Source organism: Carcharodon carcharias, chromosome 21, assembly GCF_017639515.1.
Source record: "Carcharodon carcharias isolate sCarCar2 chromosome 21, sCarCar2.pri, whole genome shotgun sequence".
Taxonomy (NCBI): domain Eukaryota; kingdom Metazoa; phylum Chordata; class Chondrichthyes; order Lamniformes; family Lamnidae; genus Carcharodon; species Carcharodon carcharias.
In genome coordinates, this window is record NC_054487.1 from 35,609,019 (window position 1) to 35,623,140 (window position 14,122).

General features: G+C 41.4%; 1 protein-coding gene across 3 annotated transcripts in view; it reads left to right on the forward strand.

The window, feature by feature from the left end:
• LOC121292931 (protein shisa-like-1) overlaps positions 1-14,122 on the forward strand; it is a 177,749-nt gene that overhangs the window by 148,455 nt on the left and 15,172 nt on the right. For all 3 annotated transcript variants that reach the window (XM_041215438.1, XM_041215439.1, XM_041215437.1), the window contains exons 2-3: positions 145-321; positions 1,818-2,031. In XM_041215438.1, the coding sequence (XP_041071372.1) occupies positions 255-321; positions 1,818-2,031 (281 nt within the window). In that variant the 5' untranslated portion in view covers positions 145-254. The remainder of the gene's footprint in view (positions 1-144; positions 322-1,817; positions 2,032-14,122) is intronic.

Genomic DNA, 14,122 nt, shown 5'->3' on the forward strand with positions numbered 1-14,122 from the left:
TCTGCAGCTGCTGCTTGACCTGCTGAGAGTTTCCAATATTTTCTGTTTTTATTTCTTCAGGTAAACACTCTTGTTTTCAGTTTAAATGTGCAATTATGGTATTATCTATCGATGGATCGTAAAATGAAAGTTCTCTCTTTGTAGTGTCCCTTGTCGATGCTCTGAACAGCAACAGGAATGATGATTGGCCATGTTGACAGGTTCTGTTAAGGAGATAACTCTCTAGCCACAGTCACGTGAAAGCAAATTGAAAAATGATCAGCTTTTGCCCACAGTCCATCACCGTGGCAACAGTCGCCTTTCTGTTGCTTACAACAGCAGGTAGGAAGCTTAATGCGATACATGAACATGTGGTGATTTTTTTAAAGGATAAAATGAGTCTCCTAAAGGAAGGACAGGTAGAAGAGAGACAGAGAGGAGAGAGCTTCAACATTGTTATATAAATTATAATATCCACAAAATGTTAGAATTTCCATAACCATCCACGAAAGGGTTAATCAAATTTTTAATGTTTGGGAATAAAAGGGGTGAAGGGGCAGTAATATTTAACTTTTTAATTTATTTCAGAACTGCAGCACTTTGAAGATGTACTTACAAAAATGGGCATTAACAGGTTAGTGCTAAGTGCCCCAGCTTAGGAAGCCTTGCACCCCATTATTCCCCGGGGTGGAGCACCTGCATTTCAGGAGAGGTGGTGGACAGTCCATTGTTCCACAGTGAGGAAGGGTCTGTCACCAAGGATACTGGAGGTCCTGGTGGAGGTGCAGAGTAGGACAGATACCATATACAAGCAGAGGGGAAAGATGCCATCACATCCACCTTGATCAAAATGCCATAGTATCTCTTTTCTGAGTGCTTGCAAGCATTTTAAATAGAAATCAGGCGGTAAACGAACCTACAGGAGGCAATTCCTAGTGCAGGTTTCAACTAAGGTTGAGTCTTAACAGGCTAATTGGCCTTTCAAGCTCAAGACCTTATCTTGGCCACCTTGGAGGATTGCTAAGGCCTGAACACACTGCTGAAAATTGCCCCCCACCCAGGTCTTTTATCTTAACAATGGACCATCTCATCAAATAACAGTTAGGAACATTGCTCAAACTATTTAGTTTACGTGGAGCCAGCACCATGAAACAGCAAGTATATCTGATCTGAGGAAGTACATTGAAATAATTTTCTCACCTTGAGGAGGAGCTTGGGATCCTAGGCAATTGTGCAAGAAAGAACAGGTGTTGCACCTATTAATGTCCGTGGAAAATTACAGGGAAAGACAGCTGGTGGTTGGGCTGATTGATGGAAGAAAGAACAAGCATATCATTAAGGGAACTGTCTCTGGAAAGTGGAGGTGGTCTGATTATGTTGTAGGTGCTGGAGATGACAGAAAGTGAAGGGATAAATATGCAGGTTAGTGGGTGAGTAGGTGAGGACAAGTAGGCCCTGTCATTATAATGTGAAGGAAGGCTTCATGTCTAAGGGTTCCTTGACCAATTTTCCACAGAAAGATCTTAGAGGAAGCATTACTTTAAAGGTTGTGTTTTAAAATACATAATACTTATATTAGCTTTTTAAGTCTCTCAGATGTTAGATAGCAAGATGCTAATAAGCTAGCTTTCATTTTATTTCCTCACAGGCTACATGTAATAAGCAATTCATTCGCTTGTACCAGTAATTGGTAAACTAATAGCTTCATAGGAAACTGTCATGGAAGGACAGCTGCAAGTTGATCAATTATTCAAATGATAGCCACAAAATATTAAAAGAATTTAGCATCACCTTAGCATGCACCTAATTCTACCCGGTCTTTTGCTTTCTTTAAACAGTAACCTCAGCGCACTTCCGTGTTTGTGAGCCTTACGCCGATGTCAAAGGTCGATACCACTTTGGTTTCCACTGTCCACGCCTATCGGACAGCAAAAGTTACATGTTATGTTGTCACCATAATAGCTCAACCTTTAAGTACTGCTGCAATGAGACGGAATTTCAGGCAGTCATGCAGATGAACATGACGGGACAGACAGAGGGATACATGCACAAGTAAGTACTGAAGTTCCTGAGTCCAGCCAATTTCATATGATCCTGATTAAAATAATGCTTGAATTATTAGTGATAACAATACTTTGTTTTTACGTGCAGGAGATGAAGTAGGAAACATAGGCCTGAATTTTTCCCATGTCGGCTGGGAGAGGTCGCCGCTCGCGATCGGCTCTGCACTGCCATTTTACGCAGCGGGCCAATTAAGACCTGCCCAGCGTAATACGTGAGTGGTAGCGCAGTGCTACCTGTGCAGGCAGACGGAGGAGAGAGAGTCGGGGCCAGTGCTCTTCCACACATGCGCATGAAAAAGCGCTTCAATCTCTGTGCCTCAGGGAGATTGAAGCGCTTTTGAAAATAATAAATAAAATCAGTAAAAATTTAATGAAACATGTCCCCTCATGCGACTGTGTCATGTGAGATGGGACGTGTTTTTATTTTTCAGGAAAACTTTTTATTTAATGCGTTAAAGCTTTAGGGCACCTCATGGATGAGGTTTCCTAAAAACATAAACGTCACTTGGCCTTTTTGCCTGCCCGCCAACTGTCAGGTTGGATGGGCAGGGTTAACTTGACATTAATTAATTTGTTAATGGCCTTAATAGGCCTATGAATTATCAGCAGGCACACAGCCAACTCCAGTGCACGGCCGCCAAATGGAACATCGCGAGATGGCACGATGACATCGCGCGTCATTTTCCATGCCAGTGTATCGGGCCCGCCCCCACACGCCAACTAAAAAACCCTAGCCATAGAATAGTTGTGGGTAATCCAGCAGGGTGGCTGCAAAGCACAGGTTAAATGGACAGGTCTGAGTTGACCTTGGGTTGGAAAAGAGTGAAGGACAATATTGAAGGGCGTAGGCTTATCCATACCCACCCCCTCTCCGCAAAAGCAGTAGAAATTTGGATTTAATGCTTGTCTCATTCTTAAAAGAAAGACTCAAGAGATTTGATCCTTGGTCTATGTTGATCTCACTGTGGTAACAATAGCAAGTGTTGGGGCAGGAAAAGTCAACAAAAAATTAGCCAGCTTTCCCATCTACAACTTGGTATTTATTATTTGAAATTACGACATTATATTAGGTCCAGACCATCTCAGCTGTGATAAATGTCCCACTATTGAATAGTACATCTGCACACACTGTCTAATCTCACATATAAAGAATGGGTAGCTGGGTAACAGCTGTCAGTGACTGTGAAACCATATTCCAGCATAAGCTGCAGTCTTTAGGAGAGAATATTGGGCCAATATCTGATAAATTGGGAAATAATTCAAGTTTACTGACTTGATGAGTGCACATTAAAATAATTGTATTAATCCTTTTTACATGCCCAAATGGACTAAGAAAGATAAATATTTGTCAGGATATCAAGAATTTTTCAATTTATTTCCAATTTAATTAATTTTTTAAAAACTGAACAATTATTGGCCGCTTTATTAATTTTTTCAAAGGTTAGCATCCTAAATATATTAATTTATGTTGCTCCCCCTGCTCCCAAAAGGCTATTCTATTGATAATATCCTGTTGAATCTGAGTTATTGTTCTCCATGTTGTTTATTTGATCCAGAACAGTTTGAATGAAAATAAAAGGGTGATGTTTTACCACACAAATGAAAAGTACTCTTCAGGATTTTGGATAAAGAGGATCTTTGTCTATTTGGATTTAAAAAGTGCACCATTAGGTCTTTACGTTAAATTATTATTTAAATTTTTTTAATAAAGATTTTGTTTTAAAATCAGACTTGCGATTCTATGTGGCCTGACAGTGGAGTTGCTCACTGGCTATTCTTAATTCAATGAGAATCCGTCAGTAATCTTTCAGGTGAAACCAATTAAACCAAATCAACAAAATTGGGATAAATCAGGCACAGCCCCTAATTCAGGTCAGCTGTAAAACCAAGAACAAAATTTAAAGGAACCTTACAAACTTTAAATCAAAATGTGATTAAAGGGGTCAACAAAACACCCCAGTCCCCGCGGTGCCCACCGAGCACGGAAGGCCTCGAGCATGCCAGCAGACACCGTGTGCTCCCTCTCCAGGGACACCCGGCCGCGAACGTAGCCGCGGAGAGAATCCGTCAGTACTGGACTGTTCTAGTCTTTCAGATGATGGTTTGCACCTTGGTGGTCAACTCTGTGCTAATCATCGCCTAATGTGACTCAGGTGCACCACTCTGCCTATGCTGCAGATAAAAACAGTAGACTGAGAAGGTGTATTATTTGCTGGTTGCTGTTGTCTCTGGGCTGCCTTCTCAACCAGCCTGAGCTTTCCATTTCTCCTCGCCTCTTCCAATGCACGTCCAAGTAGTCAGTTTCCAGAAGTTACAGCCATCAGCAGCTGTCTGCCAGTTTTCTGTGTTGGAGTCCGCCAACTTCATTTGTCACTTGTACTGGCAGTGGATACCCAGCAGGTCGTGACCCAGAGGCCAGTTCACCATACAGAAGGTTTTGAGGTTTATGGCCATCAATTATCCAACGAACGTGGCCAAGGCTTCTGGACTGTTTTAGTCCTCTTGTAAATGATTCCACTGAAAAGCAAATCTCAGCAGTCTCAAAAGACAAATGAAGGTCAAACTGATCAAGTATCAAGTCACCAAGAGAATCCTAGCCAATGGCCTGTGTAGAAGTCTGTGAGGAATGCACAAGATTGAACTGCATTTTGGAAAATTTATATCAAATTTGATGCTCAAGTATATAACCAAACTGATAAATACTGGATTGTACTATTGCATGTTATCTGCAACAAGCAGCTGTGGTGGGTGTGGGTGTGGTGGGGGGGAGGTGTGGGGGAAGGGGTTGAGGGTGGCAGCAGGAGCATCCAATTTGGTGAGAAATCTCAGAGTTTCTGAGATCTACTAACAAAAATGTGCATTTGATAAACATGATGTGTACTGTCTTACAAAAAGTTTCATTCGTTTGGAACTTTAAGTGGTGCTCAAGGACCTCTATAGATGATAATAATTTACAATCTTTTGAATGGGATTCATTTTCCTAAAAGCAGCAGTTTTTACATTTTAAAATCCTTTCTCCTCATCTCACCTTTTGCCTCGCTGAGGCTTTTTAGCCACTAGGGAGTGCAACATAGCCCAGGGCACAGATATCGAAGGTGTGAAATTATCACTCAGTGACTGGACGAAGTGTTCAGAGTGGGACTGAGTTCACCTTTCGTCCTTCCCCACAAAGAGTAGAACATTGTCAATTACACTCCTACCAAGTACTCATCAGGATTGAAGAGGTGCAAAGCTGCATAGCCTTTGCAAAATGCTGAAAGGGGATAACATGAGCTCTCATGATACACATGCCTGATTCTCTGACCAAGGAGATGACACACAACTGTTTTGCGAGATGTTTACACCTGAGAGGTAGGGCATGTAGTCGGATTAATTTGGAGCTCATTTGGATTTTCTCAGATTTTGTCTTCCCATTGCCAGTGAAAGGAGTCTCCAACAAAAAATGATCAGGGACATGAGTGAACATCTCAGTTAGATTGAAATTCTTGTGCTAAACATTGAGAGGAACTGTGAATATATTCCGCCTGGAGCATAGTAAACATTAAGTCTTACTATGAGGAAAAATAGCAAGTCCCTTTGGAGTGGATGTAAGTAACAGAGGAGAAAAAAAAATGGAAATTACAAAATGAGTTGTTATAATCTGGAATGCATTACCTGAAAGGGTGGTGGAAGGAAGCAGGTTCAGTCATAATTTTAAAAAGGAATTGGATAAATACTTGAAAAGGAGAAATTTGCAGGTCTTTGGGGTAAGAGCAGGTGAGCTAAATGGACAGCTCTTTCAAAAAGCCAGCACAGTTACACTGGGCTGATTGGACTCTTCTGATTGAATCTATGAAGTTACAGTACTTTACATATGGTACAAACATCTACTGACAACCTGCATAGGTTCTAGAAACTAGGAATAAGAGGGGTAAAATGTGAAACCATTAGTAGGTAAGTGAACATTATTCATTAGTTCAATGTCAAAAATTTTACAATTTTGCAAATCTCCATAAAAATGACATAATTCCCTCTAATTTTCCTTCTATATAATGACTTACGAATGCATAAACTGATGACATTTTGGGGCATTCAAACATGCCAGTTGTTTTCTCTGACAAAAACATTTTTTAAAATCAACAACACCATAAACAACTTGTTTCTATAGAATTTTCCCACTATCCCAAGATGTGCAAGATGACACCTAAATGGACTATAATAATGGATGAAAAGGATAAGGGAAAGAATGGACATCATGTAAAGGCAAAAGGAAGAAACACAGAGGCTAAACGGGGAACAGAAAGAACCATCAAAGAAAATCAGGGAAGGAGGTGTCAAAGCAGAGGGCAATGGATAGAAAGTTCCAGAAGAGTAAAGTGTAGTGTTTGTACAAGTACCTGCAGTCAGTGAAGTTAAGGGAATATGCAAAGAGGAGCAGATGAGCCAGTTATAAAAAGCATCTATTTTTCTATCAGCATAAAATCACTAATGAAATATATTGGTTGTGTGATGTTGATGTTACAGTGAATATCTTGGATTGTTGGTGATAATAGTGGATGAATGCTTGGAACATTCTGCTGAACGCTTAGAATTTTATATTTGTGGTAATGAGGTAAAGATAATACATGACTGCAAGTAAATTCAGTGGCCACAGTTACTGAGCACTCGAATCAATTCCTGGAGGCTCAGATTGTAGCGTTTTTGCTTACAGTCAACAGTGAAGTCAACAGTGGTGGAGTTTTGTACGGTGAAAGGCACAGGACAATCTGAAGAACATTGTCCTTTTGTCATGCCCAGTACAGGCATGTCATATTATGAACTTTCAGTCAATACTTTTAGAAATTGGACACAAACAAGCGATAGCTACCACAAATCATGTGACTTTTTGCATTTGGACTACAGACAGTATCAAGTCTCTAGTGAATACCTAATTAAATATGGACATTAATGACCCATCTGTAGAATTCAAACATCTCACACATGTTTAAGGATGGGCCAACACCTAAACACTTTGAAGTTTCCAGACTGCCTGCCTCCAAGTTTTGCACTGGACAAAAGGGAAGATCGAAACTCAATGACCACTTATTTTCCATTGTAGCACTGTACAGTCATGTGATCAAATCTGGTTTCAGGGACTGTGCCCTTATTACCCCAGAACTCAGCCAATCCATCAGAACTATCAGTCAGCTTGTGAACCAGACTCTGAAACTGCAGGTTATCAAACAGCCAAAGTACTTAATCTGTCCCAGTTTCAAAGCTCACCTGGGAATCAAACTCCTAGATATTCAATTACAAGAAATTTCACAATCTGCTGTGAACCTTTTGCTTTACAAGGCTCTCACATCAAAGTTAAGTCATTGAACCTATTCAAGAAACCACAGGCCTGCCACGTGGGCAACCAGAAATTATAAAGCAGTGACCGAATTAACTGTAATCTATGAAAGCGTGCTATCTTTATCTGTATCCAATTCTCTGTTTTGTGTGTGTGTTTGTGAGAGAGACCAAGTGTGTGACATTGCATTAATTTGGAGTAATTGTGTGAGAATAAATAACCTTCTTTATTGTAAACTCTCAAAAGCTTGGCTGCTTCATTATTTAATTGGAATATACACTCCAAGGATAAGAAAATGCACACTTCTTTTCATACAAAACATACCAATTATGGGCAGAAAGAGACCAGATACATTCTGGCCATGACTCTTGTCTATAGTAAGACTTGCTTGTTGAGTTCTGTAATTGCTGAAGCAGACTCTCACGTCTTGTCAGGCAAACAAATTATATTCCAGTTTCCCACAAGGAAATGCATTTGTTGTTTTATCACTTAAAAAATAAAGCTGCCTTGAAGAGAAAAATCAGCCCTCAAGTGAATTAGGAGTTTATCCTTTCTTAACACCGTGATTAAAATGGAAGACTCTTGTCTGGACTTGGCGATATAGTGGTTAGAATAATGTTCTTTCTGCAGCCTGGGTTCATTAAACTCAAAAATTTTAACCCTATCCATTCAACTGAAACCAGACAGGTAGGTAATTAAAATTGTCCAAGCTGCTTATTTGCAGTTGGGAGCTGACAGGTTATATTTTGACTTGCTCTCTCAAGCTGGTGGCAAGGACATCGGCCCAAAACCAATGGAATTCTTTATCGTAAATGTGTAGGGTGTCTCAATGATGTCATCGGAATCTGACTGTAATTTTTACCAGGAACACAAATGGGAGATGGCAACCCAGGCTAATCCAGCACAGGACTGGATCAGGACCAGAACAGGCCCAAAAAGGTCAATTTAAAATGTTATTTTTTTCATTTCCTTGCAGGGCGGAGAGCTCCTTTGGGCTCCACAAGGAAATCTTAGATCTCCCCTTCTGCAATCCAACCTCCCAATCCTGGAGACCACCCCCTGCCAACCCCTCCCCTCCACCCTACAGGACAGCCTGGCAGCTGATCCCACCCACTCAGCAGATGGCTGTAGGAATTTGTGGGAATGCTGCAAGCGTCGAGCCCAGAATAGGAGAGGAGATGCCCAGAAGTGGTGGCAGGAGGTAAAATGCACTGAGCTTCTATCCTGGTATCCTTGTTGCAGTGCTGAGTTTTGTACTCACACTAAACCCTCCACCCCTCCCCACCACAACCATAAATTAGTCAGTCGCCAGTTAAAATTGGGGCTAATATGATGGGACCAACATTGCCTTTTCCTGAGTGACTATAGTCCTACGTGAAATGTGTTTCTGAACTACGTTTCTTGCCATTGGCCTATAAACCAAAGGTATCATAATTTTACACAAATTGGGCATTTCACTCAGCGCAACTTTGCAGATTGCTGTTGTTGGAATTGGAATGTTCTATGGTACTGATGGCGCTGCACCATAAGACTTGAGATAATGCACATTGTTTGCTCATGTAGTGGGGTCATTGCTTTTTATTTAATCTGTGCTATATCCAGCCTGAGGGTTTTCGATGTTGGCATTGGATATAAAACCTAAAAGTGTTTTCCTTTTATCAATATTGACATCTCCCACCTTTGAGAGCACAAGACATGATGGGCAGTACTTGAGAGGAAGAGAATGAGGCATATGGCAAATCATGAAATGAAGATACAAAGGCTTTAACCCCTGTAATTCTTCGTGTGACAACCACGTTAAAACAAATAATGGCCATCCCATGAATCCAAGTGACCTTGATTCCAAACTGAAACATACCCTCAAAGACTTAATGAGCCATAATTTGCAGTACAAGGAACCTAATGACATCTACCATTAGTTAGGGGCTTGGCCTAAATAGCCAAGTGGTTATGTTACTGGGTTTGTAACCCCAAGATCAAGAGTTCAAATCTCACAATGGCAAACTATAAAACAATGTAACTTCATCTGAATAGGAACAGATGGAAACATGTTTGTACTCGAAAGAGTTTAAAAGATTATCAAGAGTTCAAATCTCACAATGGCAAACTATGAAACAATGTAACTTCATCTGAAACAGATGGAAACGGGTTTGTACTTGAAAGAGTTACCATTAGTTAGACTTGTTCCTGCTCATTTAATCATGATGATATTTTCTGCTGCAATTTGCTTAACAATCCAAAGTGAGGAAAATCAGGCATCTGGGATCTGAGTGAACAGGGAAAGCAACGAGATATCTCCTTAACCAATCAAACTGAAGGATTATGAAATTAACAGCACATGGTCTGAACAAGGATTAGACTGGGTGAATTCGTTACCAAATCGGGTACAGAAAGAGAAATAAAAAGACAGAGGGAAAAAAGAGACAAAGGAAATGGTAAAGCAAAAATTAAATTCCACATTTTAGAAGTGTCCCAACAACAGTTAAAACCTGTAAAGAATAAGACTACGCATCCATTGTTCATAATTCATTGGTTCAGAGATTCATTGGCAGTGATTAATGCTTAGCACATCATTAAAATAATCCCTGACAGCTAATCCAGTTTAATTAAAATGTGCACAGAGTTTCAATGGCTCCAAATCAGGCTCCAAATCAGGCTCCTTGGTCCAATTCAGAGCAGTTCTAACTTCCTGTGGTGAGTTTAGTTCATAACTACTGTGTATGCAAGAAACAATTTCATGCCAATTGCTGTGCTTGAATAATGAGTCAGACAGCGGGATTCTGTTTCAGTGACACTAACATCAGAGCAGCTCATCTCGGACTGCAGCATTTGGATTTCCACACTTAATCATTAATCTGCCCTCATCTGAAGTTGCTGCAGCATTTGTACACAAATGATGCCAACCGTCATCAATCTTCAGATTTCTGTCTATATTTCTTTATTCGTTGGCTGTAGTGAAATATTGGCAGGCCTTTTAATGCTGAAGAACAGACGGGTTGGGAGTGGGTGGGAGAGTTCATTTTTTAAAAAGTTTTGATTGGGACTGCAGCCTGCTCCCAGCGTGCCCATTCCCAGATTTAACACAGATGCCTTCGGATGATGGAGAAATCTATTGGCTAAATTTGGAGATTTAATTATTGTAAGTGGACCAGTACTCATTGTCACAAAAAATTAACATCCTTCAGGGCTATAAGTGAGGTCTTTGCAAATTGTTTCTAATTTTGCTGTAAAATTAATTTGAGCTGCATGGGTTTCCCAGGGCTCAGGACATTGACCAGAGAAACAGAGCTGCATGTGCCTGAACAGCAGCTCAGGTCGGTATTTAACGTTGTCATTGTCCCACATGGATAAGCTTATTGCAGCTGGTGTCTCTGGCAAATGTTTGGCAAAGAGAGCTTGCATGGATATAGATTTATTCAACCTTGAAGGCTTTTGAATTGACAGGATTAGGGGCGGAGGGGTGGGCTTGGATGTGTTTCACAGCACATCAGAGTAGGAAGACCATCACCATCCATGGCAGTGACACTGTGCTGTGGTGGGATCATCCTATGCACAGGAGAGAGGTGCATAGAAGGGAGATGCACAGGAGAGGAGCTGAGCTCACAGGAGGTCCTACACCCATGACAGAATTTACAGACAGAGGCAAAAGCAAAATACTGTGGATGCTGGAAACCTGAAACAAAAACAAAAATGGCTGGAAAAACTCAGCAGGTCTGGCTCTGTCTTTCTCTCCACAGATACTGGCAGACCAGCTGAGCTTTTCCAGCAATTTTTGTTTTTGTTTACAGACAGGGAGTCAGCTTCTGTGACCTCTCAAACTGCAATATTTTGGCAGGCTGCGTCAGGTGGTGGGAGACATTTGCAGTCTCCTGGGAAAGGCTGCTGGCTATGTGTTACTGGTAGTTATAAAAGTGATAACCACCCTCAACCTTTTCGCCCTTGGATCCTTCCTGAGCATTACCAGTGACATATTCAAGATCACCCAGATGTTGTGCATAAATGCATGGACAGGTCACTGATAATTTTTTTACCAGGGCTGACAACTAAATAAAGTTTCCTTGTGATGACAGTAGCCAGAATGAGTGGGAATTGGAATTCGTATCTGGCTAGATTTCCACAGGTACAGGGTGCCATTAACTGCCCACGTGTGGCTTTCCCAGCAACATCACAGGAGCCAGGAGCATTATAAACCACAAGAGATAATTCATTCATTAATGTGTTCACCTATTGTAAACAAATAAGAAACAAAACCCTCCGGTCCGTTCCCTCCACCACTATCAAACCTCACCGCCCCACCTCCCCTTGCACTAAACAGTCCTTCAACCACTCATCTGTCATTGTCATTAGTTTCCCTTCATTATCGAAGATGGTCATTTCTTGCATGCGTAGGGTCATCTGTTGTGCATTCTAACGTGGCTGTGCAGCCTGATTGCAGACCCACGTGGCTTTCCACAGAACAGGCAAGTATGACTTGTTTGCTTTTGTTGGGACTGCCTGGTCTTTCTAGCTTCCTTTTTGTCCTTAGCTGCCTGTATTCATTGCTATTTGATGAAAACAAAGCCACTACTTGAAATCACTCCCCAGGTAGTTCAACCTGGTGAATTTTTCTCCCTTGGTGAACATGCCGCATTTTCTGAGGTTCATCATCAAGGAGTTCTTGAACCTTGATCTCAGCCTATCTCAGCGGTGGTGACCAAGTTTAAGTTATGTATACAATACCACCTTAGGGATTTTGTCATCAGGCATAAGGACGCGTCCATTCCATTTGGGCTGAGCTTTGATGATGAGTGTTTCAATTCCAGATCTTCCTGCTCTTTGAAGTATCTCAGTATTGGGCACTTTGTCCTCTCATTTGATGCCCATAATGTTCTGAATGCATTTCATGTGGAACCTGTCCAACCACTTAATATGCTTGGAGTAGATAGTCCATATCTCACAGACACATAGAAGGGTAAGGTATTACCACTCCTTTGTACACAGCAAGTATTGTTGTAAGTTTGATACCTCATTTCTTCTACAGTCTCTTGTGTAAACAGGCAAATACTGAGCTTGCTGTGACAGTTTTATTTGCCACCTCACTGTCAATGCAAACATTTCTGGAGCTTCCAATAAAGATGAAGTTATTTACAACCTTCAGGATGCTGGAGATAGGAAATAAAGCAGAAAATGCTAGAAAAGCTAAGCAGGTCTGGCAGCATGCGTGGAGAGAGAAAAATAGAGTTAATGTTTCAAGTCCAATATGACTCTTCTTCAGAACTGGACTCAAAACATTAACTCTGTTTCTCTCGCCACAGATGCTGCCAGACCTGCTGAGTTTTTCCAGCATATTTTGTTTTTATTTGTTTTTCTACTTTGCCTTCTGTTTAAAGACCACTCAACACCCATTGCACAGCTGCTCAATGGTCCCATCATCTACTGGTAACCATCATGAACCTAGTGAAAGAGCAAATTGATACTTGGGATGCAATCATGGACAAGGTGAGGAAGTGGTGACAATGAATTTTTTGTGCCATTAGGGAAAAAAGGAAATGTAGCAATATAACATTTTGACAAACACCTATATATATATTCTTGGCGAATTACAATGGCAAATTACAACTCTTTCCTCCAGCTTTTGCCTGGTGCATCCCATGTGGTTGTAGCAGGGGCAGAGACAGCCTGCTCAGATCCTGCCCTAACTGCTGAGAAGCTGGTGGCCAATGTCCTCTAGCTGGTGGAGCTTCTGCCTCCTCAAAGACTGTCCGACCTGCACCTGTGCAGGGGCATATTTAGCCATCAGGGGATGAGGCAGCACATCGGCACTGGGCTTGGGGCATAGTGGAAACACTTCGAGTGCAGTTCCCATTTCCTCTTTTGCCATTGTCTTCACCTCCTGGATCCGAGCTACATCACTAGGCTGCAGACCAACTTGGAAGAGAATAGCGACACATTGTAAGAGCACAGATAATATCTGTCATCCTGTTTAAAGTTGCAGACAAGTTAACATTCAAAGTCTACATGGCTGTGGTCATGGTCTGTGTGGAAACATTTAAGAGCCATCCTTGAAGCTCTATGGTGGTAGCCACCTCTCCATAGCAGTCATTCTCATAATTCCCTCCAATCCAATAGCAATTGTGCTGGACTCTTCCATCATGCCTGTTATTGTGGAGTGTGCTTGTGGCTAAAGTGCTGATATACCTTTAGCATTCTCCTTCTCAATAATAGCTCCCATGAGTTCAGCATCTGTATCTTTTTTATTCTTTCACGGAATGTGGGCATTGCTGGCTAGGCCAGCATTTATTTCCCATCCCTAGTTGTCCTTGAGAAGGTGGTGGTGAGCTGCCTTCTTGAACTGCTGCAGTCCATGTGGCATAGGTGCACCCACAGTGGTGTTGGGGAGGGAGTTCCAGGATTTTGATCCAGTGAAAGTGAAGGAACGGCGCTATATTTCCAAGTCAAGATGATGTGTGGCTTGGAGGGGAACTTACAAGTGATGGTGTTCCCATGTAGCTGCTACCCTTGTCCTTCTAGGTGGTAGATGTTACGGGTTTGGAAGGTGCAGTTGAAGGAAATATGAAAATTGGAAGCGTTGTGAACTATGAAGAGAATATGTAGAACTTCAAAAAGACAAAAAGTGGTTGTTGGAATGGACGGACAAGTGGCAGATAAAAATTAACGCTGAGAAGTATGAAATGATTCATTTTGGTAGGAAGAGCATGGAGAGACAATATAAAATAAACAGAACAATTCTAAAGGGGCCGCATCTTGTAGATGGTACACACTGCTGCCA